Source organism: Galleria mellonella, unplaced genomic scaffold (assembly GCF_026898425.1).
Source record: "Galleria mellonella isolate WM207_F2 unplaced genomic scaffold, CSIRO_AGI_GalMel_v1 utg1073, whole genome shotgun sequence".
Lineage (NCBI taxonomy): Eukaryota > Metazoa > Arthropoda > Insecta > Lepidoptera > Pyralidae > Galleria > Galleria mellonella.
In genome coordinates, this window is record NW_026441969.1 from 725,931 (window position 1) to 752,826 (window position 26,896).

Consider the following 26,896-nt stretch of genomic DNA (forward strand, 5'->3'; position numbering starts at 1 on the left):
GATATGATATAACGGAGTATACTGTTTCGCCAATGACACCCCCCACGTGTTGCCATTCCTGAGAACTCAGGTGTTATTCTTCTGTACCCTGTAAATTCACTGCCATATCCCACCCTTCAATCTGAAACACAGCCATGCAAACACAACTGCTTCACGGTAGAAACACGAATGGAACAGAGGTGCCCAAGCAAATGACTTTTGTACAAAGTCTCCCTCCGGTGATCTACGTAAAAATGGAAGAATCGAATAGAATTCCTCCTCTCTTGTCTAAATTCCATAACTGAGATAGGAGTTAATTGGTATTACAACCCCTGGTCATTCACTACCTCTTATTATAGGGGGGAAGGGATTATTAGTAATGAGGAGTTTAGTCCTCATTGCTATCAATATACCCCATCAGGTCGACCTCCACGCGGTTCCCCCTGGAAACTATCGTGACTAATTTATCGTTGAATTCTTCACGATGGGATAACTGGCCTGCCTTTTCATCCTCACCTATCATTGCTCACTGGTACCTCGCTAGTGTATACCGATAGCGCAGGCAGGGTAACCATGCCATTTTCACGCATAAAAATAAAATATATATATATTCTTTATTGCACTAAAACATACATTAACAACAATAAGTTAATAACAATGTTAGCAAAGGCGAACCTCTTATTATAACCAGGATTTTGTAAGACGTGGCTAGAGAAGCAAAGCATAATAACTATTAAATCATCAATAACTAATTAATTAACTTAACCTTTATGAAGGCAATTTTACTTTGGGTCACAGTAATTTTTAAATATATAAATAACTCAATCATAAAAATGATGAAAGTATCAATTTACGATCAAGTACAAATATAACTAAGAAATATTGTCATGCGAACCGACAGTCAGTAAACACATTTGAATATAAAGTTGTATCAAGGCAAAATACTTGAAATACATTCACTGTATGACCTTTGCGATACAAAATAACAATTAGATACGCATAAAAATTTGCACAGACAAAATTTCAAATTTCAATCTCTACGCGGTGACCATGAACTCAAACCAATTGCCTTGAAGTCAAATCGTCAAATCGGGACCCTCTATCATGAATGACAGTTTACACGTAAATTAAAAGGTACGAGAATTTCTCTTATTTGATGCAAATTTACGCGAGTATCTTATAAACACACATTTTTTTTTTATAACACTGAGGTGGCAAACAAGCATACGGCCCACCTGATGGTAAGCGGTTACCGTAGCCTATGAACGCCTGCAATACCAGAGGTATTACGCGCGCGTTGCCGACCCTAAACACATAAAAAGGTATCATTTACATTACAAAAATGTTTAAGGTAATTACAAATTTTTTGGAACAAATCTATTCTATTGTAGTGAGCTTAGACCATAATAATATAAAATAATGCAATAGTAATCTTACATGTAATCTTACATATTTATTGGCCAACATAATTAAATTGTGCCGTGTGTGCCCCGGCATAAAATAGGCCACCCCTTCTTTCCCGTGGGTGCCGTAAGAGGCCACTAAGGGTGGGCGAAGGATGGGCAGTAGCGTCCCTCTTAAAATATCTCTAAAGCCTAACTGCGGTTGCCAATCCGCCTACCAAGCGTGGCAACTACTGGAAAACCACCCCCTAAGGGAGGCTTATGTTCAGCAGTGGACAATTAAAGGCTGATATGGTGAAGCTGATGATAGTTTTTAGCTTTAATTTTACTTTCTTACTTTATTTCACTTGTCATGAGCAGGACACTGGAGGTAATGAAATTTACAAATTTACAGATTTAATTATTATTATTTAATTATTCAGGTAGTTGCTCCTCTCCATCCAAAGGTTGCCTGGAAGAGATCGCTCTTAGCGATAAGGTCGCCCATTGTTTTCTCATTGTGATTATTTCTTGTAATTGTTTATATTTATAACAAGTTTACTATTGTAATCTTTTGGGGGAAACAATAAAGAGTATCTATCTATCTAAGTAGATAATAATACTGACAACTGAGAAGCGCGCACGTTACCATGGTGACGAAAAATAACAGAAAAACTCATTTAAAAATACTCATCTACCCGCACATCGCTATTTATTTACCAGAAAACCAATTAAATAAATTGAGTATTAATCAAGATCCTCATTTAGGATCGATCAGTATGTAAATTTTTCAATTTAGAATTTATCAAAAAAAAATTTTAAACTCTTAGATTAGGTAGTTTCTTTAAAAATTTGACGGAGACGTAATTTGCACTAAATCAGAGAAATCCCCTAAACCGGTAGATATTACATTAAAATACGATTAAGTCGTTCCAACACTAGAAAGCAGTGTATTTGAAACTGCCACGAAAGACGATGTAACAAGTGAATAGCTACAGCCACTTGAAGCGCTGACACGTACGTCGCGGGACGGTTTTTCATGCATTATTATACCAATAACAACGTGGTAAAATGCAGCTGTCTTTTGTGCACTTTTTAAGCATTTTGGTGTCCTTTAAATACGGAGTAAGTTGCGTGTGTGGAAGTATTTTAAAACAAAATCTTATATTTTATATCAGAAATAATATATATATATATATATATATATATATATATATATATATATATATATATATATATCTGTCTTTATATTTATAATATTCTCTTGCTGGTTACTCTGTTTGAGTCATAGATTGCTCTTTGTTTTATCTAATTGTTCTATATAGTTATTGTGAACTGATTGTAATAAAGAAAACGCCGGTTCGTGTTAAAAAGTTATACTGACAGTTTATATAAAAAAATGAATAATTAAAAGAATACAATATTGGAAATACAAATTACAAAGGAGTTGGTAACAATAGTAATATTTCATGTACTTATTTATGTATGTATGTATTTATTGTATGTGTATATTTATTTATTTAGTATATTATATGTATGTTTATATTAGTCTATTTATATGTTTATATTATATGAATATATCAAGTATTGCTTTATTTTTCCTTTATTCAATAATGCACCGTCTACGTAATTCTCGGTTTGCCCAATGGATGACTGGTAGAGAACACCGTTCGGTGTTAAGTCCGCCAAATATACATAGAATTTTACTGTGCATTTAAAGTTAAAATAAATAAAAATAACTTATAACAAGACGTTGTATTTAGTATTTTTTTTTTTTTTACAAAATACTGACGGCCCACCTGATTGTGTTATAGACATATAATCATGGACATAACAGAGTATATCACAATTGCCAAGACTCAATTGTTATTCCTCTGTTATTAAATTGCCATATCCCACCCTTCAAAGAACACAGCCATGCAAACACAACTGCTTCACGGTTGAAGCACGAATAACAAGTCGTCGAATGTCTCGCCGTTTATATGTGCAATCACAATTGCAAAGTCTTATTTTTTTGCAGAGCATAATAACTGCTTGTTCTGTCCTCTAGCACTTAGTCACTTCTATTTCCACTGTTTTAACAGAATAGACTAGGACGTCGTTTGTTGTGGATTGATATTAAAACGGATATGATTTTGCGATAACATATCGCTTCCTTCACATTTAATAGATTATGTAATAATTCTAAGATAGTCAATATACGTGAGATTTTCGTACTTATATCATCACCACTGTGAAATGAATGCAAAAAACCCAAGTGGGCAATATGATTTATCGAAACCGTCACTTGTTGGGTTTTTTACATTTCCTTAGAGAATTTTTTTATTCGATTAAGATAATTTTATCTAAATCTTATTCAGAAATTGCAATACGTTTATTAGAATAAAAATATTTTATTGCCAAACAAAGTAATATTGTTTTCCAAAGAATCTTGGAAGGGGAATAAGACAATTCGCCTGATGGAAAGTGGTAACCATTGTCTATAGACATAAATAGCAGTATAGATGTCATGAGTTGCCATTTTTGACAACAAAAATTTTATGTCTCCGTACCTTATTTTCTTCGCTAAACCTGTATCTAAAATTATAATCTATATATTAATACGTGAAACAAAAACTTTGTACCCCTTTTTACGGAAATTGCGCTGTCGCAGGCATATGAAATTTGGCACACTTATAGTTCATATAGAGAAGGAGTGCAGAATGCTAATATATTTTTTTTAATTATGCTTCATTTGTATTTATGTTTTTTTTTATTATTTTTTTTTATTTTACCAGAGGGAGACTTTGTACAAAAGTCGATTGCTTGGGTACCTCTGTCCCATTCGTGTTTCAACCGTGAAGCAGTTGTGTTTGCATGGCTGTGTTTCGGTTTGAAGGGTGGGATATGGCATCAATTTACTGGGCACAGAGGAATAACACCTGAGTCCTCAGGAATGGCAACGCATGGGGGTATCATGGGCGAAACAGTATACACTGTAATGTCCATGGTACTGCTCATGTCTGTAGGCGACGGTTACCACTTTCCATCAGGTGGGCCATCAGCTTGTTTGCCATTCTAAGTTGTATAAAAAAAAATGCATAAAAAATACATTAAATCAATAAAAAAAACATTACAAACACTGCCATGTATTTGACACACACATACGCATATATACTCTTTTGTTTATTATTAAAGTCTATGTTGAAATTGAGAATAGATTAATATTGTTTGTATTTAATATTATTTGTCTATAGTCTTACCGAATGTCAAACGAAACTATAATAAATTCATTTATTACAATACATGTTATGGTCGAATTTCGATCACAGGGCGACCACTAGTATAATGTAAGATGTATCCTTGTAACAAATTATAGTATAATCGAAAACTAAAAATGTAGTTAGTGAAAATTAATTCAAGATTTTCAATTTTTTATTATCCAGCGATAAGCGACAGTGAACGCTCTATATAAGCAACTCATTTGAACCAATTTTAATAAAAACATTTCTTATTGGGAAAAGTTGCTTATAGGAAAAATATTTACCATCTGGAAAATATTTTTACTTATTTCTTTTACTAACTTAGCTGAGTAGAATAAATAAAATATAAAGAATCTTGCTTATAGAGAGGTTGCTTATATAGAGCGTTCACTGTATTCTCGAGATCATTTTACATAACATTCAGACTACCTGGATGTCAAATTTACAGAAGGATATGAAGGAACTCGGCTTAACCAACAGTGGCGCGTATCAGCGCAACAAATAGCACCATGTGAATACGAAAGCTAACCTCGCGTAACTGAAACAGGCCAGAGAAAAGAAAAAAAAACAGTTTGAAAAATCTCTTTCTTTTTTTCATGGAGAGTAATGATATTAGATCGTATCACTCGGTCGGATAAACCTCGCATGATGTTCAGGATTCCACTTTGGGGTCCTATTATCATTTACGAGCATGCGCCATAAACGCTTTATTTTGTTTCACTGTGATCTACTATTTATTTTATAGCAGGTAGTGAATTATATTAGTTACACGAGTCGCTGAACATGGACGTAAATAATTTTTAAATAATTTTAAAAGAGGTAAAAAGTATTTTATTCTGTGTATACGAAGCGATATTTTCTGAACCAATTTTAGACCTTCTCCATAAAAGAATAAATAATAATACTCCCACAAAGGGAGTTTTATCTGTAGTTGCCACGGTTGGCAGGCGGATTGGCAACCGCATTGTATATATGTGTATATATACATATGTACAAAGAAATCAGCATGATCTCAAAAAAGAAGCTATGACATCTATTTGGTTAGAATTATTTTGTTTAATTCCACTACCATTAGTATGTGTGCGATTGCCAACACTCAAAGACTGACCGCCACTATTACTACCAGAAGTTCCACAACTATATCATCGATATTAGCCATCAATTGTCGACTACTTTAAACGAGGAATCTTCGTGGATATTATTAAATTGCTCAAAGCTAAGTGTTAACAGCAAATTTGGACACCGAAAGTACTAACGAAGTACTATGTCGAGCTACTTTTGATAGTAATAGTGGCAGTCAGTCTTAGAGTGTTCGCAGCCACATACTAACGGTAGCGGAATTAAACAAAATAATTCTATTTAAATGACCAGCGATATGAACTTCGACAAGATAACACCTAGTTCAATAAAACATTTACTTTATCAGTAGCACGTTGAGACTCAGACGTAACGTCCGTATTATTCTGTTTATATTTTAATTTTCATTATCAAAATATTTATATTGTTTAAAGTGTTTTTATAAAGTGAACATAATGATTGGAATTGAGGAACAGTTCGTGGATATCCAAAAACCAAGTGAGTTTATCAATACAAAATGAGATTCTAAATTTATATTTTATTTTTTATCAAAATATTTATATTCTTTTTATTGAACATAATGATTGGAATTGAGGAACAGTTCGTGGATATCCAAAAAGAATGTAGGGTATGTTTATCATACAAAATGAGTTCTAAAATTAAATTATATTTTTGACACAAAAGATACTGTGTTTTTTTATTGTTAGCGTTTACGATGTCAATCTTTAAGAAGTTTGACGTAAGTGTTGTACTAATATTTAAGATTCAAATTGGCATAGACTACTTTATATTCTATTTATGTGAACAAAGTCGCAAGCATAGTTAGTAGTATGTTAGTAGTATCTTTGCTAATATTTTAAATATGGAAGTGTGTTTGTTGGGTATCTTAATGGTTCAACCAATCGTCGTGAAAACATGACGTATATGCTAAGATATACATATAATTTTTAAATGGAACGATAATCCCGCCTACCCTATTAGTAAGAAAGAAGAAATTGTTTGTAATATAATATGACTAGGACCTTATTGCTAGCAATACATCCCATCAAGTCAACCTCTATACACTTTCCCTTGGAAACTATCATCGTTCATTATTGTTGAATTCATTACGACCTTTCTCACTAATTATTCTTCACTGATACTCCGCTAGCATTACATTATTATCGTGCACTAATAATGCAGGTGAGATTACCATTCAATTATCATCCATTAACATCATACTCTGTTGATTTACATTGGCGGTGCAGCAGTGAAAGGGACGAATTCACTAAGAAACAACCACGATGGTTTCCAGTGAGGACCATACGGAAGTCTACCTGATATAGTATATTGGTAGCCATTGAACTATTACAGTTCGTCGCCGTGTGGTCCTGACATAGAATTGGGCACATCTCACTTTCCACCCTTTCCTTTCTCGTAAGAGGCGACCAAAGAAACTTAATGATCGAGGGATGGGCAGCAGCGCTCTTGAAACATCATCAAAACTAACAGTGGTTGCTAACGCGACTGCCAAGCATGGCAACTACTAGCAACTATAATACTACTATATGTTTTGTTATATAAATATATATAAACAGATTTTAAACCCGATCAATAAACACAACTCGTTCTCGCGATCTCATGCCGGTAATACTGGTTAAAATATTAAATTCAATTATTTTTATATCAATTTTCATTTATCAAGCACTCTCGTCGTATTAATATTATTAATTAAGCTGCTAATCTCGCAAATTGGGCGACTTTAATGCCAGCTTGAAGAATTATTTATGTAAAGTAACTCAATTATTTGAATGAAAATGTTACTTACGTTATTTGTTGCATTCTGAGAATTCGACTACCCCGTCTTTCGGCTTTAATAAATATTATTTATTTATAGAAATTTGTAATCTTTACTCGCAATGTTGTCTGTGTGATTATGATAAAAGTTGCCAATGTCCTTTTACATTCTAAATATAAAGTTTACATCAAATTTTACAGAAATAGACGCGCTACTTTGAAGTCTTTAGCACTGATTAGTTGGTTTTATTTTGTTTAATTCCGCTACCATTAGTATGCGTGCGACTGCGAACACTCGAAGATTGGCTACAATTACTATTAGTAGAAGCTCTATATCCTTTCCTTTTAGACATTAATCTCTGAGCGTTATTTAATCTACACACATGTTGTAATATGAGTTTCGCCTCTAAACGAGGCATCTTTAAGCTATTACTGCTTTGAACAAACTACACCAAAATTGCGCGGAGCAGAATTAGAGTACAGTATAATAATGCATACCGCATTTTGACGAGGCTTCCGAAATATTGTAGTGTATCGAGTATGTTCGCGGAGTCCAGGGTGAATGATTACTTCGCTGTAATAAGATATTGTATAACAAATTTCTGGGCTCACATTTAAATTTCGAAGAATGAGATCTTGAGCACACTGTCCCAGTGTCTGAACAGTCCCATTCAAAAGTACTGATAGTACACCGAGACAAAAACGTTAGTGTTCTTTTGTTTTTGTCTAATAACAGTGTTTTGTTATATTATTTTATTTAATTTTACTTTATATACATTTTATACGTATGTTTTAATTTTTTATCGTTTAATTTTTATATTTTGTAAGTTATACTAGTATGCCTTAGACGTAAGCATAAATATCCCTGTAATAAAAATATTGTTATTATTATTAATCGATCGCTACTCGGAGTCTAGTGTTAATGGTTTAGCGCTCAGATTGCCACTACTGTGACTAAAATGCAAGGTCATTGAACTTCCACTATTAATAATAGTAGTCAATCGTCAAGAGTTGACAGTCGCACACATACTAACGGTAGCGGAATTAAACAAAATAATACTAATGGATGGTCCATTACGTGACAATTAGTCGAACCGTTAAAACATTGTAAGCTTACATTTACATTTACAATATTAGTAAGGACTTACTGTTTACCGTTGTCTTACTTACATGCATCTATTATGTTGCCTTTCTATGGAATTAGTTGAGAGAATAAATACCTACACAGTAGGTAGGCAGCATCAATTTGCAATTAAATATTCAATGCAATAAACAATTAGCTTCTGACTATCCCATTAAGAATTATAATCGTAAACATATTTATTTATGCAACTTCTGTCCTGACAAGATTTCTAAGATACCCGTATGGAGAATGGAAGAGGGGAAGGGATTGTTAGAAATGCAGACCCATTGCCAGCATATTAATAATACATATAAAACCCTGAATGCGTTACACAAAATGTATAATGTTATCTAAACTTACCACATTCATCGATTTCATTTCTCCACGTGGTTCCCCCTGGAAACCATCATGCTGAATTCCAGGTGTATTTATCACGATGGGCGAACTGACCTGCTTTTTCATTATCCACCTATCATTCCTCACTGGTGCCCCGACAACATATACCGTTATCACAGGCGAGGTTACCACTCCATTATCATCCATTAAAAGAATATGGTGAATGGGGGGTGGGGGTGGGGGGGGGGTTGTTAGTAATGGGTTCCATTTGTATTGCCATTGCATTGCTTCGCGAGATCAAATTTTCAACTTTCCCTCTACAATAAGCTCCCTTAGCCACCTCTTAAGACACCCATGGGAAAAGAAGGGGTGGCCTATTCTATGTTGGGACACGCACGATGATGTATGTTCCATGGTACAATTTTTTTTTTTACAACTTATAGTGACAAACAAGCTGACGATTCACCTGATGGAAAGTGGTAACCATCGCCTATAGACATGAGCAGTACCATGGACATGACAGAGTATACTGTTTCGCCCATATTACCACCCATGCGTTGCCATTCCTGAGGACTCAGGTGTTATTCCTCTGTACCCAGTAAATTCACGCCATATTCCACCCTTCAAACCGAACCACAGCCATGCAAACACAACTGCTTCACGGTTGAAACACGAATGGAACAGAGGTACCCAAGCAATCGACTTTTGTACAAAGTTTTATTTTAAAACGGTCTCAATTATACTGTAAATTAACTTCTCTGTTTACTCTAATTGCCAGAGAGTGTCTGTAGGTGCTCGTATTATGCACATTGTGTGTTCCTTGTGTATGCAAGAGTTAATTAAACGTAAACTCAATTCAAACAATGTCATTTCAGAATCATTATTCGGTGCTCGGCACGTTCAAGTGTTGATGCTATTTCTGGCGATGATGATAGCTTACGGAATGAGAGTTAATATGACCAGCGCCGTCATCGCTATGACAAATACGACCAATGATAATGTAAGGTATATTCCTTAATTAGATTTTTTTTTATTCATTCATAGGACAACAAACAGTATTTTTTTTAAACAACTTAGAATGGTAAACAAGCTGAGGGCCTACCTGATAAAAAGTGGTAAGCGTCGCCTATAGACATGAGCAGTACTATGGACATAACAGAGTATACTGTTTCGCCCATGATACACCCCATATTTTGCCATTCCTGAGGACTCGGGTGTTATTCCTCTGTACAGTGTAAATTTACGCATAAGAATCTGTACAAATGTAGATAGTTCCATCCCAATCATCTGGATGAGTGGCGGTCCTCCACCGTGCGTTTCAAGGCACTTTCTTCCACGCACAACCACACTTTGGAATCAACTTCCAGCAGCAGTATTTCCGAACTGATACGACATCATAGTCTTCAAGAAAAGATAAGAGCATATTCCTTTTTAAAAGGCCCGCAGTACACCTGCAATGCCTCTGGTGTTGCGGGTGATCATGGGCGGCGGTAGTCGCTTACCATCAGGTGAACCACTTGCTCGTTTGCTTCCTGCATTATAAAAGAATCCTTTTACAAGAACATTTCAATAAACAATTATGTACCTTTCCTATTGATTATCCTTCCGTATTGTTAATACAGGTGTTGACACTGATGAACGTCCTTTGTAGTGTACCAACTTTGTTGTCGAAGTTAACATTTTTCATTTTCATTCATTTTCAATACATAGACAATACCTACATTAATACATGGACGTATTGATACAAATACCATGTTTTTTTATGCAACTTAAAATGGTAAACAAGCTAACGACCCACCTGATGAAAAGTGGTAACCGTCGCCTATAGACATGAGCAGTACCATAGACATAACAGAATATACTGTTTCGCCCATGATACCCCCCATGAGTTGCCATTCCTGAGGACTCAGTTGTTATACCTCTGTACCCTGTAAAATCACTGTCATATCCCACCTTTCAAATCGAAACACAGCCATACAAACACAATTGCTTCACGGTAGAATCACGAACGGGACTGAGGTGCCCAAGCAAACAACTTTTGTACAAAGCCTCCCTCTGGTCTTTAGATATGTTTTAAGAGGGACGCTGCTGCCCATTCTTCGCCCTCCCTTAGTCGACTCTTATGACAATCACGGGATAGAAAAGGGGAGCCTATTTTGTACCAGAACCACATGGCCAAGATGATACATTTAGCCCATGTTGAGATGGTTGGATCGAAAAATAGGCATCAACTTTTAATATATCTTATATTTTATTTAAATACGAGTACATATTTTAGCCGTATAATGCAAGTGACAGACGAAATCAGAGAGCGAAATACAATATGGCGTGCGCTGAGTTATTCTTAAAGCGATAACAGATGGCGCTACGTGTCCCTTTTACATAAATATGACTATTAAATTTAACCTAATTACAACAGTCCATAATAAAAATTGTAATTAAACGATGTCGGTATTTAAATGAAATTTAAGAAACATTGATATGATGAGACTAATAGAAGCCAAAACAATAGTTTTTAGATAATTATTCTGTTTGTTTGTCTGTGACAATACAACAATTACCACACCTAAGTAAATAAATGCTGTTTTCACAGCTGTATTCTTGAAGGTTTACCTTAAAATCTAATGTATGTTTTATCTAGAAGTGGTATTATTTAATTGATTTTCCTACTTCCAAAATCCATACGAGCTATGTCGCGAGTAAAAGCTAGTTAAGCATATAAGTCCTATATACTCCATGGCAATAATATAAAATCAATATGACCGCTATGTACTTGCAAAATATTTGAAGTGTTGTAAGTCACTTCCACTTGTCTCTGAAATTCTACCAAATTTTTCTCAATTAGATAAGATTAGAAAAAACATTTTGAACGAATGACTCATCTTTGTTGTTATGCATGTAGATTTAAATTTAATTTTTCGTGCAAATACGATAAACTACTTCACGTTATATCTTATATTGTTTATTTCTATTACATTTTACTAATAGAACAAACATTTTCAGATACAAAATCATCTCAAAGTATCTCAAAATGTTTATTCTATTATCATTATTATTATTTATACATTACATTTACGAGTACAATATTATTTTAAAGACATTTAAATACCTAATAATAAAACTTTATTATAAATACATTCAGTGTTTGTTAATCTACATAAATATTGTATGTATCAACATCAGCGGCTCCCTGATACATATTGCTAAGCATATTGAATAAATAAATTAAAAAAATTGGACATATGTGGGTCAGGATGGGTCACATATCGCCTCGTACTGGCCGCAGCTCGCATAGCCTGTAAATGGCGGAGATAGTGGTGACCAGAGACAATGGTGTTGCTGGAGATGAGTGGCTGTTACCTGTTTCTTGTATAGTTATCGTTGACTATGAAGGATTCTCTATGGTTCATGAAGCAATAGAAATTAATCCTCACACTAATAGACAGAGAAAGGGTGGACTTTATCACAGTCATGGAAAACGTGTCCCCAAAGATGCTGGAGATCGCTACATGAATTATTGAAAGAAGATACAGTGAGGTTTGCGTATCAGACTGTGTTGAACAACTCAGAAGAGAGCGGCAGCAGAGAAGAGAGTCTTTCACAGTCACGGAGATGAGTAGCTGTATTTATCATCTCCGATAACATCATTGTCTTCAATCATCACTATCTCCGCCTCCACCGCAGCTCGCACTGATGTCATTACGGGCTATGCTACCCACAGTGCGAGGCGAGGCGTTGTGACGCAAAGCGCCAAACACCCCCTGAAGATGGCTTCCGGACGAAGTCGAAACAATTGTCGGGAACGATAAAAACACAATAAGTTCATCAATTTTTTTTTATACAACTTATAATGGCAAACAAGCTGACGGCCTACCTTATGGAAAGTGGTAACCGTTGCCTATAGACATGAGAAGTACCATGGATATAACAGAGTATACTGTTTCGCCCATGACACCCCCCATGCGTTGCCACTTCTGAGGACTTAGGTGTTATTCCTCTGTACCCAGTAAATTCACGCCATATCCCACCCTTCAAATCGAAACACAGCCATGCAAACACAACTGCTTTATGGTTGAAACACGAATGGGACAGAGGTAGCCAAGCGAACGACTTTTGTACAAAGTCTCCCTCTGGTATTTCCCGTTATATAATGAAAAAAGAACGTAAGTTTTTAAAATACTGATTACACTTTTTTATTTGATAGTCTTTCGACTGGGACATCAAGATTCAGGATATGGTCGTCGTATCATTCTTCTGGGGCTACGGGTTCTTGCAAATACCAGGCGGTGAAATAGCTGGCAGATTTGGCGGGAAAGTGGTCATCGTTCTGTGTATTGCAATCAACTCGTTTATTACCCTGTTACTACCGACAAGCGCATACTATGTAAGTGATACAATGAATTAAATAAACAAAAGGAATCAATTTTACTATTATATACAAAGTTATTAACGACTTTCAGGAAATCCAAAAGCTTTGTTTAAATAAAAAAATATATGCGCGTGACACTCTTAGCAAGTGCGTGTTACTAACCCTGAAAAAAAAATTACATGCGTTCTTTTTTTAAATTTCAATGCTTCTTTATTATAATTTGAAATGGTAAATATGTTGACGGTCCATCTATATAAATAGACATAAATTGGACTGTGGATATCACAGAATACACTACAGTTCACCAAAATACTCTTTACGCATATATTTTTAAAGACTAAGATCTTGTGCTTCTGTACACTTTAATTTTACTGCTATATCCCTTCAAATGACAACTCAATATGGAATCAAGCTACTTGACGTTGCAAATAGTTCAGATGAAAGTATGCTCTTTTCAACTGACGTCGAAAAGAAGGAGGTTATTCAATTCGGTTATTTTTTTTTTATGTTTGTTACCTCATAACTCCATCAGTTATTAACTGATCTGGAAAATTTATTGGTCTCGCAGAAATTTAATCAAAATCTGTAGTACTTTAATTTTCAATCAAAACAACTAGGTAGTTTTGCCATAATTGGACTCCGTTTTTTATAGAATGCAATCTTAAATTAAACATTGAAAAATTTAAGGCACAAACTGATAAAATAAAATTATTTTGCATCTGAAATATGTTAATTTATATATTTAAGGACAACCAACAAAGCATACATTTATATCTACTTAAAATACATGATAATATGGTTACATTATAAAATGCTGCCTCAATTAAACGTCGCCACGACACGCGTATTCACATTCTATATAACTATTAGGATGAAAAATGATAAAAACTACAATACTAGTTATACAATAAATAGTTAAACTACAGTAATACTTTGGATTTGAAAGATTTGTACACTTATAATGTATACATATGTGCAATGATACATGCCATGCTGTTATTAAGCTGAATACATTTAACTAAAGAATCTATACAAAGTGGATTTGAATTTGTATAAGGTCGTGTTAATGTTAACATTACAGTTTTCTAATATTAACAATTTATTTTCGACAAAACAGATTACGGCTCAAAAGTGACAGTTAACCCACTCTCTTTGTTATTCTAATGGAGGTAATGTAATGATAAAATTGCTCAATTTCAGGGTGATTGGAAGGCACTTCGCGCTTGTCGCATACTTCTCGGACTCTTTCAAGGATTTCTCTATCCATCAGTGCACAATCTTATCAGTAAGTGGGTGCCTTTAGAAGAGAGGAATCGCCTCGGGACCATAATATATTCAGGTTTGTTTATTTGTTTACCATAGTAACCCATAATGAACCACTACTAGGAGCTAGTATCACGTTATGAGACATTAAACAGCTAACATCCTTTTGATATTATAAATGCGAAAGTTTGTAACGATTGATGGAGAAACTGATGAATGGAAGAATTTAAATGAAATTTGGTATACAGGTAGATTATATCCTAACTTAGCATATAGGATATTTCATATACTGATTTACATAGACGAACCTACGAACAGCGCCGGCCTTACCCATTTCGAGGCTTCGGGCGGTAGGTCTTTGCGAGGCCCTTTGTCCTTTGTGAAAAGTATGTGATGCGAAACTAGGTCTGGTTGTTTGATTTAGTTATTTATCATATATATATATATATATATATATATATATATATATATATATATATTTATTTATATTAAATTAATGGAAATTTTCAGCTGATTCAAGAAAACTATGTATAAAAAAAATCAATTAAAAAAAAAATGTAAAATAACATTTTTTTTTTTAAATTGATTTTTTTTATTTGTATATTTTAGTGTTGGTAATTTTGTTCATTCGCGATTAAAATGCCTAAATCGGGAAGTTTTTGCAACTTGCCACTAGACAAAATGCCACTCACTGGTTGTTTAAAATTTGCTTGGGTTGTTATGTGATGCACCTGCAAGAGCGAGGCCCCGGGCGATTACATATCATACGATACACAGGTCGCACTACAATCATTATATTCGATATATTTTATTTCTGCAGGAGCTCATTTGGGCGCGGCAATGCAATTTATGGCGTCTAACGCCATAGCAGATTATTGGGGATGGCCAGCTATATTTTATATAAACGGCGGATTGGGCGCGCTCTGGACTGCTATCTATTTATACGTGGGCTCATCTTCACCGAGAGTATCCAAACGTGTGAGTGAAGAGGAAAAATTGTATATACAAACCTCTTTAGGACATGTTGGCGAAGAAAAGGTACAAAGTTATGCTCATATTAAAAAAAAAAAACACTAGAATTCTTTCACAAAATGTTATACTAAATAAATGATCGGTTTCGATATTCTAGGCATTTTCAAATGTTTATACACTCGTAATAATAATAACAATCTTTATTTGCTTAAACACAGTAAAGTCGAAGATGTTACATTAGTCGGGGAACATTCGTGCTTAGCTAATGTTATAGCATGCAAAATTCATTTAACATTAACAATTAACATTTTGTTTTTTTTTTTTTTTATTAAAGAAGTCTTTTGCATCGTAAAAACTATTTACATTCAGCCAAGTATACATTCTCTTTTTAAATAAATTCACAATATTCAATAATAACATCAAGCTTTGTTATGTTAATTTATTATTATTATAGAAAAGGTCAAGAGTAAATCTCTTGTAAAAAGGGAATAAGAAGGAGAGGAGGTAATCTCTCTTTTTACAAAATCTCATAATGAGAGAAGTGGATTGATTATCACTTGTTTCATCATTCTCATATAAGCCGTTAACTGTCCACCGCTGAACAAAGGCCTCCCCCATAGATGATTGCCACAAGGAACAGTCTCGAACCACCTACATGCACTGACACTCTACAATACCTTATTTGTGGTCGTCGCTCCATCTAGTAAGGAGTCGTCCTACACTGTGTTTGCCCGTGAAAGATCGCCACTGAAGAACCTTGGTTCCCTATCGGTTATTTATTTATACATACAAATACAAATGTCTTTATTGTGGATCATAGGTCAAATTAAGGTATTACATGAGTTAAATAGTATCTCCATGTCTTGCTATATAAGCGTACAATATATGGAACAATTATAAATAAAGTACATGCGTTATTTAACAGTATATAAAACATAACATTTAAAATTATATAGTGAAGCAAAATATATTTATATGAGACATTATTTTTTACTAATGACGACTATTTATCTTTATCGTTGATATATTCGTTTAAGCTATAATAACATTTATTTATTAACACATCATGAAGGTTCTTTTTAAAAACACTTGCCTCAGTTAAATCTCGTATACGTTTTGGTAATTTATTATAAATTATTACAGCTTTACAAAATATACTGTCTTTCATCAGTTTTGTTTTAGATGGTGCTACACATAATTGTCGAGCTCTTCTGCGAAATTTAAATTTATCAATATTTGTTTTTACAAAATCGTCATAGTCGTAGAATACTGACGGATCTATATATGTAATATTTGTCAGATCCGTCAGTATTCTACGACTATGACGAAATTAGCACACTCATAAATATACAAACAAGGCACTGTTAATAATTTTAATTGTTTAAAATGTGGGATGCATTAATACTTATTTGTTTGTAGAAACTGAGGACACCAGTAAAAGCTACATTCATATCACTACCATTTAACGCGTTGATAATTGCGCACAGTGGCTACGAATGGGGCTTTTGGATTCTGACGACTTTAATACCAAATTTTATGAGCCACATGCTCGGAGTCGATATTACTGCGGTAAGTTTCATTAGTTAGTTCCAATAGAACATAATTAAAATGTCAACAAATGGAATAAACATAAAATTCCCGTTATATGTATATGTAAAAATTGGATATCAATATCTCGTACTTTAGTATTTAATTTCACTTGTAACAAATTAATAGTTTTTTTTTTTTTATATATACAACTTAGAATGGCAAACAAGCTGACGGCCCACCTGATCGAAAGTGGTAACCGTCGCCTATAGACATGAGTTGTACCATGGACATAACAGAGTATACTGTTTCGCCCATGATACCCCCCATGCGTTGCCATTCCTAAGGACTCAGGTGTTATTCCTCTGTAACCAGTAAATTCACGCCATATCCCACCCTTCAAACCGAAACACAGCCATGCAAACAACTGCTTCACGGTTGAAACACGAAAGGGACAGAGGTACCCAAGCAATCGACTTTTGTACAAAGTCTCCCTCTGGTAGTTCTGTGATTGTGATACGTTTCAATGCTTGTTCAAAAGTATCACTACTCTATGTACTATATATATTTTATAATAATAGGAATTTTATGAACTTAGTACGTTTGTCATTGTTACGACTTCATACAGAAGTTTTCTATAGGATGAGTAAGTTGCTTACATTGCAGCGTCTCGCCTTGCACTCCGGACCGCAGCTCGCAGAGCTTGAAGACATCGGCGCGGGCAGGGGTGGGGGGCGAAGACGTGTAGGGGTGGTAGTAGCAACGGATGGTGTTGCCGGAGATGAGGGATTGTGTCTAGTGTCATTGTAGTTGACTGTGAAGGACTCATGTCTTCGTTGCTATTGTCTTCTGAGACAATTGTCGGAAATGAGAGATGTATTAGCTTTATTTGAAAAATTTGAAACCAATTTGGAAAATCCATTTATTTTTATTGAAATGATATATTTTCCGTTGCAATATATAGAAATTTCATCAAAGTCGATTATGCTGTTTAGTTTTTAAGCCAAAACTTTTGGCTTTGCAACGCTAGAAGTCGGTATTTTGATTGAAATAAAATCTTAAATTATATTTTATGTTTTTAAACTGAGACTTGAGATGTATATGCAGTATTTATATATTTTTATGTATTTGTGTAGGTTTTTATATGCATGTATGTATGTCATATATGAGTATATGTATATGTATATATATATATATATATATATATATATATATATAATAGTATATAATGAGTAGGGATATATATTTACATTATTACATGTATCACATCTCCATATTCAGAAATAATAGAATTTCATCGTGCCTCCGATCAAACTGTTTACTATTACTCCTATCCATCCACAGGTTGCCTGGAAGAGATCGCTTTTAGCGATAAGATCGCCCATTGTTTTCTCATTGTGATTATTTCTTGTAATTGTTTGTATCTATAATAAGTTTACTATTGTAATCTTTTGTAGGAAACAATAAAGAGTATCTGTCTATCTATACTTACTATATAATATCTCCGAAAAATGTGTAACTAATGTATTTTTACATAATTCTATATTATTAGTACCTCGCCAACGCCTGGTTCCAGCCTATAACAAGTTTTGCATATTTATGAAGCTTTATACACTCTCATACATAACGATGGAGTAGCTGTCTCCCTAAGCGTGACAAACATTATAAGATAATGTTCTATGTAGGAAATTATATAGTATTATTATATATACTATTTCTTATATGTTATACTTAGTAGGTACAAATTGATGCAACGACTTCGTCTTTTAAAACAAATATTTTTAAGTTTTACTACCATTGAACTTCTAGCATGTAGTTAACCAAAAAAACTTGCTAAATGGCTTCTCTAAAATAAAGTCTTATACATAGAAAGGATTATTTGAGATTAGTATGAGTATTTTAATCGAATGGACTTTCTCATTTTTGAAGTCCCTTACCAGAGGGAGACTTTGTACAAAAGTCGATTGCTTGGGTACCTCTATCCCATTCGTGTTTCAACCGTGAAGCAGTTGTGTTTGCATGGCTGTGTTTCGGTTTGAAGGGTGGGATATGGCGTGAATTTACTGGGTACAGAGGAATAACACCTGAGTCCTCAGGAATGGCTACGCATGAGGGGTACCATGAGCGAAACAGTATACTCTGTTATGTCCATGGTACTGCTCATGTCTGTAGGCGACGGTTACCACTTTCCATCAGGTGGGCCGTCAGCTTGCTTGCCATTCTAAGTTAAATAAAAAAAAAGCTAATTTTTTTTTTCAGAATGGCTTAATGGCAGCGTTGCCATATCTGTCTCTGTATATCATGAGCTTCCCATTTGGTTTTCTAACAGATTATTTAGTAAATAAGAAGTTGCTTAGCATCACTGCAGCACGGAAACTGTCTTGCTCTATAGGTGAGTAAATCTCTCTTCGCCTGTCACCTGATTCCTTAATCCTGATACTGATTGAACAAGAAAACTCCTATTACACTCATCCCTCCAGACTTTTTTTTTGTATTTTAAATTGATTGTCTATTAAAATGAAAACGTTTAAAATTAATCAGTGTTAACAATTGCTTTTCAAGTTGAGTCAACTCATCAGGTAGCTTTTACGAGTATTAAGAGGCATTTGTACTTTTTTTTGTATAATAGCGCGACTTTTACCAGATGGAGACTTTGTACAAAACTCGTTTGCTTGAGTATCTCTATCCCATTCGTGTTTTAACTGTAAAGCAGTTGTGTTTGCATGACTGTGTTTCGGTTTGAAGGGTGGGATATGGCGTGAAGTTACAGGGTACAGAGAAACAACAACTGAGTCTTCAGGAATAGCAACGTATGGGGAATATCATGGGTGAAACAGTATACTCTATTATGTCCATGGTACTGCTCATGTCTATAGGCGACGGTTACCACTTTCCATCAGGTGGGCCGTCAGCTTGTTTGCCATTCTAAGTTGTATAAAAAAAAAAGCAATAAAATGAACAAATAAAAGAAAGACCCTGACAAATTTGATCACTGCTGAAGCATCAATGTCAAAAAAATAAATAAATTTTAATATCATTTCAGGTTTCTATGGTCCGGCTATAGGATTTATAGTACTGGCATATGCCCCAGCCGATGTTAAAATAGTGTTATTGATACTTGCTATCACAGCAGGCCTCAGTGCCGGCCACTACACTGGATTTTTGGTAGGCATTTTTTTTTATAAAACTTGGATTAGGAAACAATGTGGTAGCCTATAACACTAAAAGTGGTAACTGTCGCCTGCAAATGCGGACAGCACAAATATAGTATACACTCAGATGAGAAATAAATAAAATATAACAATGTATGCAAGGAGCTTGATATTTTCCAACAATCCTTGCAATGTTACGTTAAGGCTGCCAATTTGTTACTTTAAATTTATAGCCGTCATTCTTTTAATGTATATAATATCGAATGTTATGCAGAGCAGTTATTGGAGTGCAAATTTAATGCCGTTTTATGTATTATTTATTTTATTAATGTATTAATTTGTAATCTGTTGCCTTGCTATAAATAAATAAGACATTAAAGATTAATCCATATGCCTCTGGGTACAGAAGTCAGAGAAAAACCAAGAATTTCCCAAATCGGCATCATCACCATCACCATATCAGCTTTTAACTGTCCACTGTTGGGGGGAAAGGGATTGTTAGCAATGGAGTTTGATAGCCCCATTGCTAGCAATATGCCCTATTCGGTCGACTTTCACGCGGTTCCCCTTGGAAACAATTCTTGTTGAATTCGTCACGATGGGCTAACTGACCTGCTCCATCCTCACCTATCATCCTTCACTGGTGCCTCGCCGGTGTATACCGATAGCGCAAGTGGGGTTACCATTCCATTATCACCCATTAAAAAAAAATGTCCACCGCTGAACATAAGCCTCTCCCTTGGGGGTTTTACCAGTAGTTGTCACGCTTGGCAAGCGGATTGGCAACCGCAGTTAGGCTTTGGAGAAATTTTAAGGGGGACGCTGATGCCAATTCCTTGATTATATGTATTGATGATAGTACAAGCGTAGGTAAACATACAGGGACAGTCATATTTCTTGCAAATTCTTTTCGGCAGATAATAATATTTCAATCTCATTAATAGAAACATAAAAAAGGAAAAAGTAAAAGTGCCTGGAAACAAGTCTATCATAATATGTATATATGTATATACCGATATATAAAATATTCCGTTATTTTCAATACTATATATAATATATATTATATATATATATATATATATATATATATATATATATATATATATATATCTTTTATTTAAGTTTCAGCAGTTGTATTTAAACCAACTTCTTACAACATTTATTTTACGAGTATCAGAATAAAGTCGGAAAGTTCGCACTTTTTTCTCGACGCCTTCGGCGCTGGAAGCGACTCGCATTTTTTATGCAAAGCTTATAAAACCATCAGGAAGTCGTGTCCACCTTGCTCCCTGTATCCCAACGGTCCCATAAATAAAACCGCTCCACATAATATTCTTATATGTAAAAAAAAAAACTTCGTAGTTTTGTTGCCATCCAATAGTTTTAGAAACAGATATTCGAATTGTGAGAAGTGTATGTACAGTAACTTTAACATGCGTTAACGTCCCATTGATGGACGTGAGTCTCTGCTATAAAATCTGGGCATATGGTTCAATATTGAATGAATGAAGTACCATACTTTTAATTCTGCCGAGATTTTCTCTGGAGACTACAGTATGAGGTTCTTCAAAAAGGGTGTGTTAAGGTTTCTTCAGGGTCGGCCATATGCACGTGATATCTCTAATATTACAGGCGTTAATATTATGCGTAGGCTACAATGACTGTTTAACATTAGGCAGACTAGTTTGCCACCTTCGTGGTAAAAAAAAAATTGGCAGAAGTTTATTAAACTGGACAAGTGTTTAAAACTCTTTAATTCCACTACCATTAGTATGCGTGCGATAGCCTACATTTGAGGATTGACTACTGCTTGTAGATGCTTTACCACCTTTCCTACTAGTCGTCAATCTCTTACCGTTATTCAATCTACGCACTTATGTTGTTCTCATTAAATAAAATTATTCAAATAAATTAACCACAAGTGAGTTTCAGTAATAGAGTCTAGGACCCCATTTCCAGTAACGTATCAGGTAGACCTCCAAGGAATCTACCTTGGAAACTATCACGGTTGATTCCCCTTGTACTCGTAACGATAGGCTAACTGACCTAATTTCGTCCTCATAGGAGGGAGGGGTATTACTATTAACTGGGTTTAACAGCCCCATTGATAGCAATATACCCTATCAAGTATATTTCTAAGGATAATCATCATCATCTTCCTCGAGTCAGCGTAATATGTTTTTTTATCCATATTATAAAAAGATTTGGCCTATAGTTCAGGCAGCATTGACATATTTCCATAAATACAATAAACTATGTTTTTTTAACAGTTGGCGCACTTGGACATGGCCCCGAACTTTGCGGGCACGTTGATGGGTGTCACGGACTACCTCGCCAGTGCCACCGGTGTGATGGTACCGACGGTCGCTAGTCTCCTTATGCAAAATGAGGTAAACACATATCGATATTTATTCTACTCTTCACAACCTTCAAGAAAAGTGCATATTCCTTTTTAAAAGGCCGGCAGCACACCTGCAATAATCCTGGTGTTGCTGGTGATCATGAGCGGCGGTAATCACTTACCATTCAGTAGTTGCCGCTCTTGGTAAGCGTGTTGGCAACCGCAGTTAGACTTTGGCGAGGTTTTAAGAGGGACGCTGCTGCCCATATCTCTACCATGAAGTTCTCTTAGTCGTCTCTAAGACACCCACGGGAAAGGAAAGAGTGACCTTTTTATTCTATGCCGAGACCGTACAGCTAGTATAGTTTTATATACTGTATATATATCTGTTTACTTGCAGACCGACCAGATAGAATGGCGTAAAATGTTTTTCCTGACGTCATTTATTTACTTCGCTTGCAATACTTTGTATGTTTTATACGGTACATGCGAGAAACGGAAATGGAATGAACCTAAGAGTAAATCAGCTTCTAAGGATAATGGTAAGAACTTATGATTGTAACAACATTCTTTCGTATCTTGCTACGTTTGGTAAAATTTGGACTATCATTAATAATAATAATAACTGAGGCATTGAGGACATCTGTCGGGCATGTCATCATCTCGGAGAGTCACTCAGAAATGTGCTTTCGAATTGGTCAACTCTTGCCAACACTGAGTACTTGCACAGACACAACTAGGTAGCCAAAATACTCCATCAAGAGCTAGCTTTGAAGTACGGCAACGCGAATGAGAGGTTGCCGTACCATAAGTACCATAAGTAAGCCGGTCCTCGAAAACGACAGCGTCAGGCTCTACGCTAGAAATATGGGGGGTGACGTCCGCCAAAATTATTCCAATCGTTCTGACGGTGAACGATCTTATCCTAACTAGTCTGGAACAATATCTGAGACGGTTGGGATTTCGAGGTGGCTTACTCTCGGGAAAGATGCAGAAAGCGGTGCACTTAGATACTGCCCATATTGTATGCCATTTTCTCTCCCTGGAGCCTTGAATCCCGGCCGATTGTGCTTCTGCCGGGGGTTAGTTTGCCATCCTTGATCTATCCATCTATCTTCTTACCACACTGGGTTTGCTAGAAGAGAATTCCTGCAAAGTGCTTGCCTGTACATCTTTATTTAATATAAATTTGATGATTGTAATTTTTTTTTGTATATAATGAGGTATAAATAAACATTGTAGGCAGCTGTGTAGTACATAGTCGTACAGGCTTACATTACCCTATCTAGGTAGCTGAGAACTACTTTCAGATATGATAATGTAATGCCCTAATCTTGTTAAAATAATAGACAACGTGTTGAAGCAGGTACCGTTTTAAATAACAAAGAATTAAGCATTAATGGAAGTCTTTTGAATCGTACATAACTACCTGCATTCTTTATTTGAAAGAGAGAGGTTGATATACAAATGTACTGTTAAAACAAATATTGTTGCATCCATCCGAATTCGCTTATTGTAATAGCGGTTACATACACCCCAACCACGGAGAATGTTAAACTCAGACGTCATCGCCCGAGGCACGCACTCTTAGACCCCGACAATCCATACACTGGCCAACGCGCCTATCCTCCCTACCGCTGAATTTTCGTCTTCTCCAGGCACACCCACACACCGCACGCACCGTCTGCGCCGACGGGGACGAAAACCCTCGACATGCAGTTCGCGCGCGATTAGGTATGCGCACGAGCGTATCCCTCCGGTCCCACGTCCCCGCACGCCACGACCTACCGACCCTCCGTTCCTCGACGGGGATCGAAGTGTGGTGGCCTAAAACGAGGACCGATCCACTCTGACACCCTTGGGCTCACGCTGCAGTCCATAAATAAGAGCTGACACTCTGTCGCTCCTTTTTGCGGGCTTGGAATGCCTTCCATATTCGGCCATGCATATATGCCCGGTGAAGCTGTAAACATCATCTGCGGCCAACAGCATTAGCAATTTGAAAAAAAGAATGCTATTGGACTAGAATTTCGAAAATTTGTATTGGCGTATCGGAAAGGGATTATGTCCAGAAGTCGTTTGCATAGGTAGATACTCGATTTCTTTTCATGGATGATAATAGAATAGTAATCCCGCCTGCACTAACAGTACACGCTGGCGAGGAACAGTCAGTAAAAGATGATAGGTGAGAATGAAAAAGCAGGTCAGTTAGCCCATCGTAACGAGTTCACTTGGAATAGAACACGATAGTTTCCAGGACGAACCGCGAGGAGATCGACCTGACAGGGTGTATTGCTAGCAATGGGCTGGTAGTCTGTATTACTAGCAATTCCTTTCCCATCCCCTGCCTATAAGGAGTTGGCGAGAGTTATTTATAAAGTAAATTCAGGTTACATTTACGTTTTGAAGAGTGATTTGTTTTAAGTAACGTAATTAGTAGGGCCTATCTAGGACAACACCAGCTGAGCAAATGCCCAAACTGGCAAATAAGTTCACTACATCATTGTAAAGGCTGGTAAATATTTATTTTTACCCAGAGCGTCAGAACAGCTTCTAGGTAATTCAAACAATGTAATGTATGTAAATTCTGTTTAAAGAGTGGGATATGGGAGTGAATTTACAGAGTATAGAGGTCACCTGAGTATTCCACCCAGTACTATTCCATACTAGGTACACCTGAGTCTTCAGAAACTAACAATCCCTTCTCCCCCAATAATGCAATGATAGCCCCTCCTGCACCGACGGTATACGCTGGCAGGACACCAGTAAGGGATGATAGGTGAAATAGAAAAGGCAGGTCAGTTAGCCCATCGTGATGAATACACCTCAAATTCAGAACGATGATTTCCAGGAGGGACCACGTGGAGGTCGACCTAACAGGGTATGGGGCTAGCAATGGGAATGGTAGTCTGTATTATTAAATATATGCACTTACATATATATAGACTTACAACATTTAGACCACAAACATTAAGAGTTCAAATCCGGCAGAAATAAAAAAATTTATCTCAATTTATAAATTTAAATATACGATTTTTTTTTTGTTTCAGATACAGCAGAAACAAAATCAGAGAAAAGTGTATGAACCAGCATTTAATATTGACAATCATTTGAAACAATTAAATAATATTTATTTATTTATTTGAATGCTTCTGTACATTCACTTTTAACATTTAGTTCTTTTAGAATTATTTTGTTTAATTCCCAGTTATTCGGTCAACACTAAACTCTGAGAAATCATATATTAATTTGCGTATCATTAAGGGTGAAACACGATATGTGTATGGACTGAATTATGGTCGGAGATTAATTACTACCATGGAAGGTCGTAGAACTTCCACTATTTTATTTTTTATTTTATTTATTTATTTATAGGAACACCAACAGCATATTGCATTATAACATATAGTTATAACAACATTAAATACAATACAATATTAATGCACACGCCTATTATAGGTATTCACAGCATTCACTTTAACATAATTATACAGTGTAAGAAATTTAAGTAAATAACAAAAATAAACATGTAATCTAAGTTGTGAGCAATATCAGAAAATAAGATTATGAGTAAATTAAATTAAAAAAATATTAAAAAAATATATATTATGACAATTAGAGTTAATGTTCATAAGATTGTTGTACAAAGTGCTTCAGCAATTTATTCCTATAGGAATTTGAATTATCGTACACTATATCAATTTCAGGTAATTTGGCATTAATTTCATTGTATGACGCACTAATCCTGGCCAGAGGTTGATGCAGTCCTAGGTTTGTTCTGCAGCGCGCACTAATAATAATAATAATAGTAAATTCTCAAATATTGCCTGTCACTCGCATACTAAGTAAGCAGAGTGGCAGTCCACCACCGTGTATTTTTCAAGGCACTTTCTTCCACGCACAACCACTCTTTGGAATCAACTTCCAGCAGCAGTATTTCCGAACCGATACGACAACATAACCTTCAAGAAAGAGCATATTCCTTTTTAAAAGGCCGGCAGCACACCTGCAATGCCTTTGGTGTTGGCAATGCCATGGGCGGCGGTAGTCACAATCGGCTGAGCAGCAAGCTCGTTTGCCACGTGTTGTAAAAAAATATTTACTTGCCAAAAAGGCTATTTGAGTATACTGAATATAAATAAGAATTTAATAAATAAGATATTATTTAAAATACTACAGTACCATATGTTATTTGTTTACTCTTTATTGCACTACTGTTTTTTTTTTATACAACTTAGAATGGCAAACAAGCTGACGGCCCACCTGATGGAAAGTGGTAACCGTCGCCTATAGATATGAGCAGTACCATGGACATAACAGAGTATACTGTTTCGCCCATAATACCCTTCATGCGTTG

General features: G+C 35.5%; 1 protein-coding gene across 3 annotated transcripts; it reads left to right on the plus strand.

Annotated features, from left to right (window-relative positions):
• Positions 1 to 5,998: 5,998 nt before the first annotated feature.
• LOC113513925 (putative inorganic phosphate cotransporter) lies at positions 5,999 to 25,686 on the plus strand. Of its 3 annotated transcripts, XM_052891688.1 has the most exons (12): positions 5,999 to 6,178; positions 9,791 to 9,915; positions 13,120 to 13,299; positions 14,485 to 14,623; positions 15,368 to 15,585; positions 16,939 to 17,088; positions 19,306 to 19,438; positions 20,090 to 20,211; positions 22,469 to 22,588; positions 22,940 to 23,081; positions 24,198 to 24,273; positions 25,590 to 25,686. In XM_052891688.1, exons 1-12 carry the CDS (start codon positions 6,136 to 6,138, stop codon positions 25,651 to 25,653), a joined length of 1,512 nt encoding a protein of 503 aa, XP_052747648.1. In that variant the 5' UTR covers positions 5,999 to 6,135; the 3' UTR covers positions 25,654 to 25,686. The 3 variants fall into 3 exon arrangements, with proteins under 3 accessions (XP_052747648.1, XP_052747652.1, XP_052747656.1); XM_052891692.1 differs by lacking the exon at positions 24,198 to 24,273 and having other exon boundaries at positions 6,005 to 6,178; XM_052891696.1 differs by lacking the exons at positions 22,940 to 23,081; positions 24,198 to 24,273 and having other exon boundaries at positions 6,005 to 6,178.
• Positions 25,687 to 26,896: the final 1,210 nt, after the last annotated feature.

Bases quoted from the DNA above. Each gene is read 5' to 3' on its own strand.
- LOC113513925 (XM_052891688.1), top strand. From the start codon at position 6,136: ATGATTGGAATTGAGGAACAGTTCGTGGATATCCAAAAACCAA. The intron at 14,624-15,367 runs GTTTGTTTATTT...TTATTTCTGCAG, and splicing joins CGGGACCATAATATATTCAG to GAGCTCATTTGGGCGCGGCA. The intron at 20,212-22,468 runs GTAGGCATTTTT...TTTTTTTAACAG, and splicing joins GCCACTACACTGGATTTTTG to TTGGCGCACTTGGACATGGC.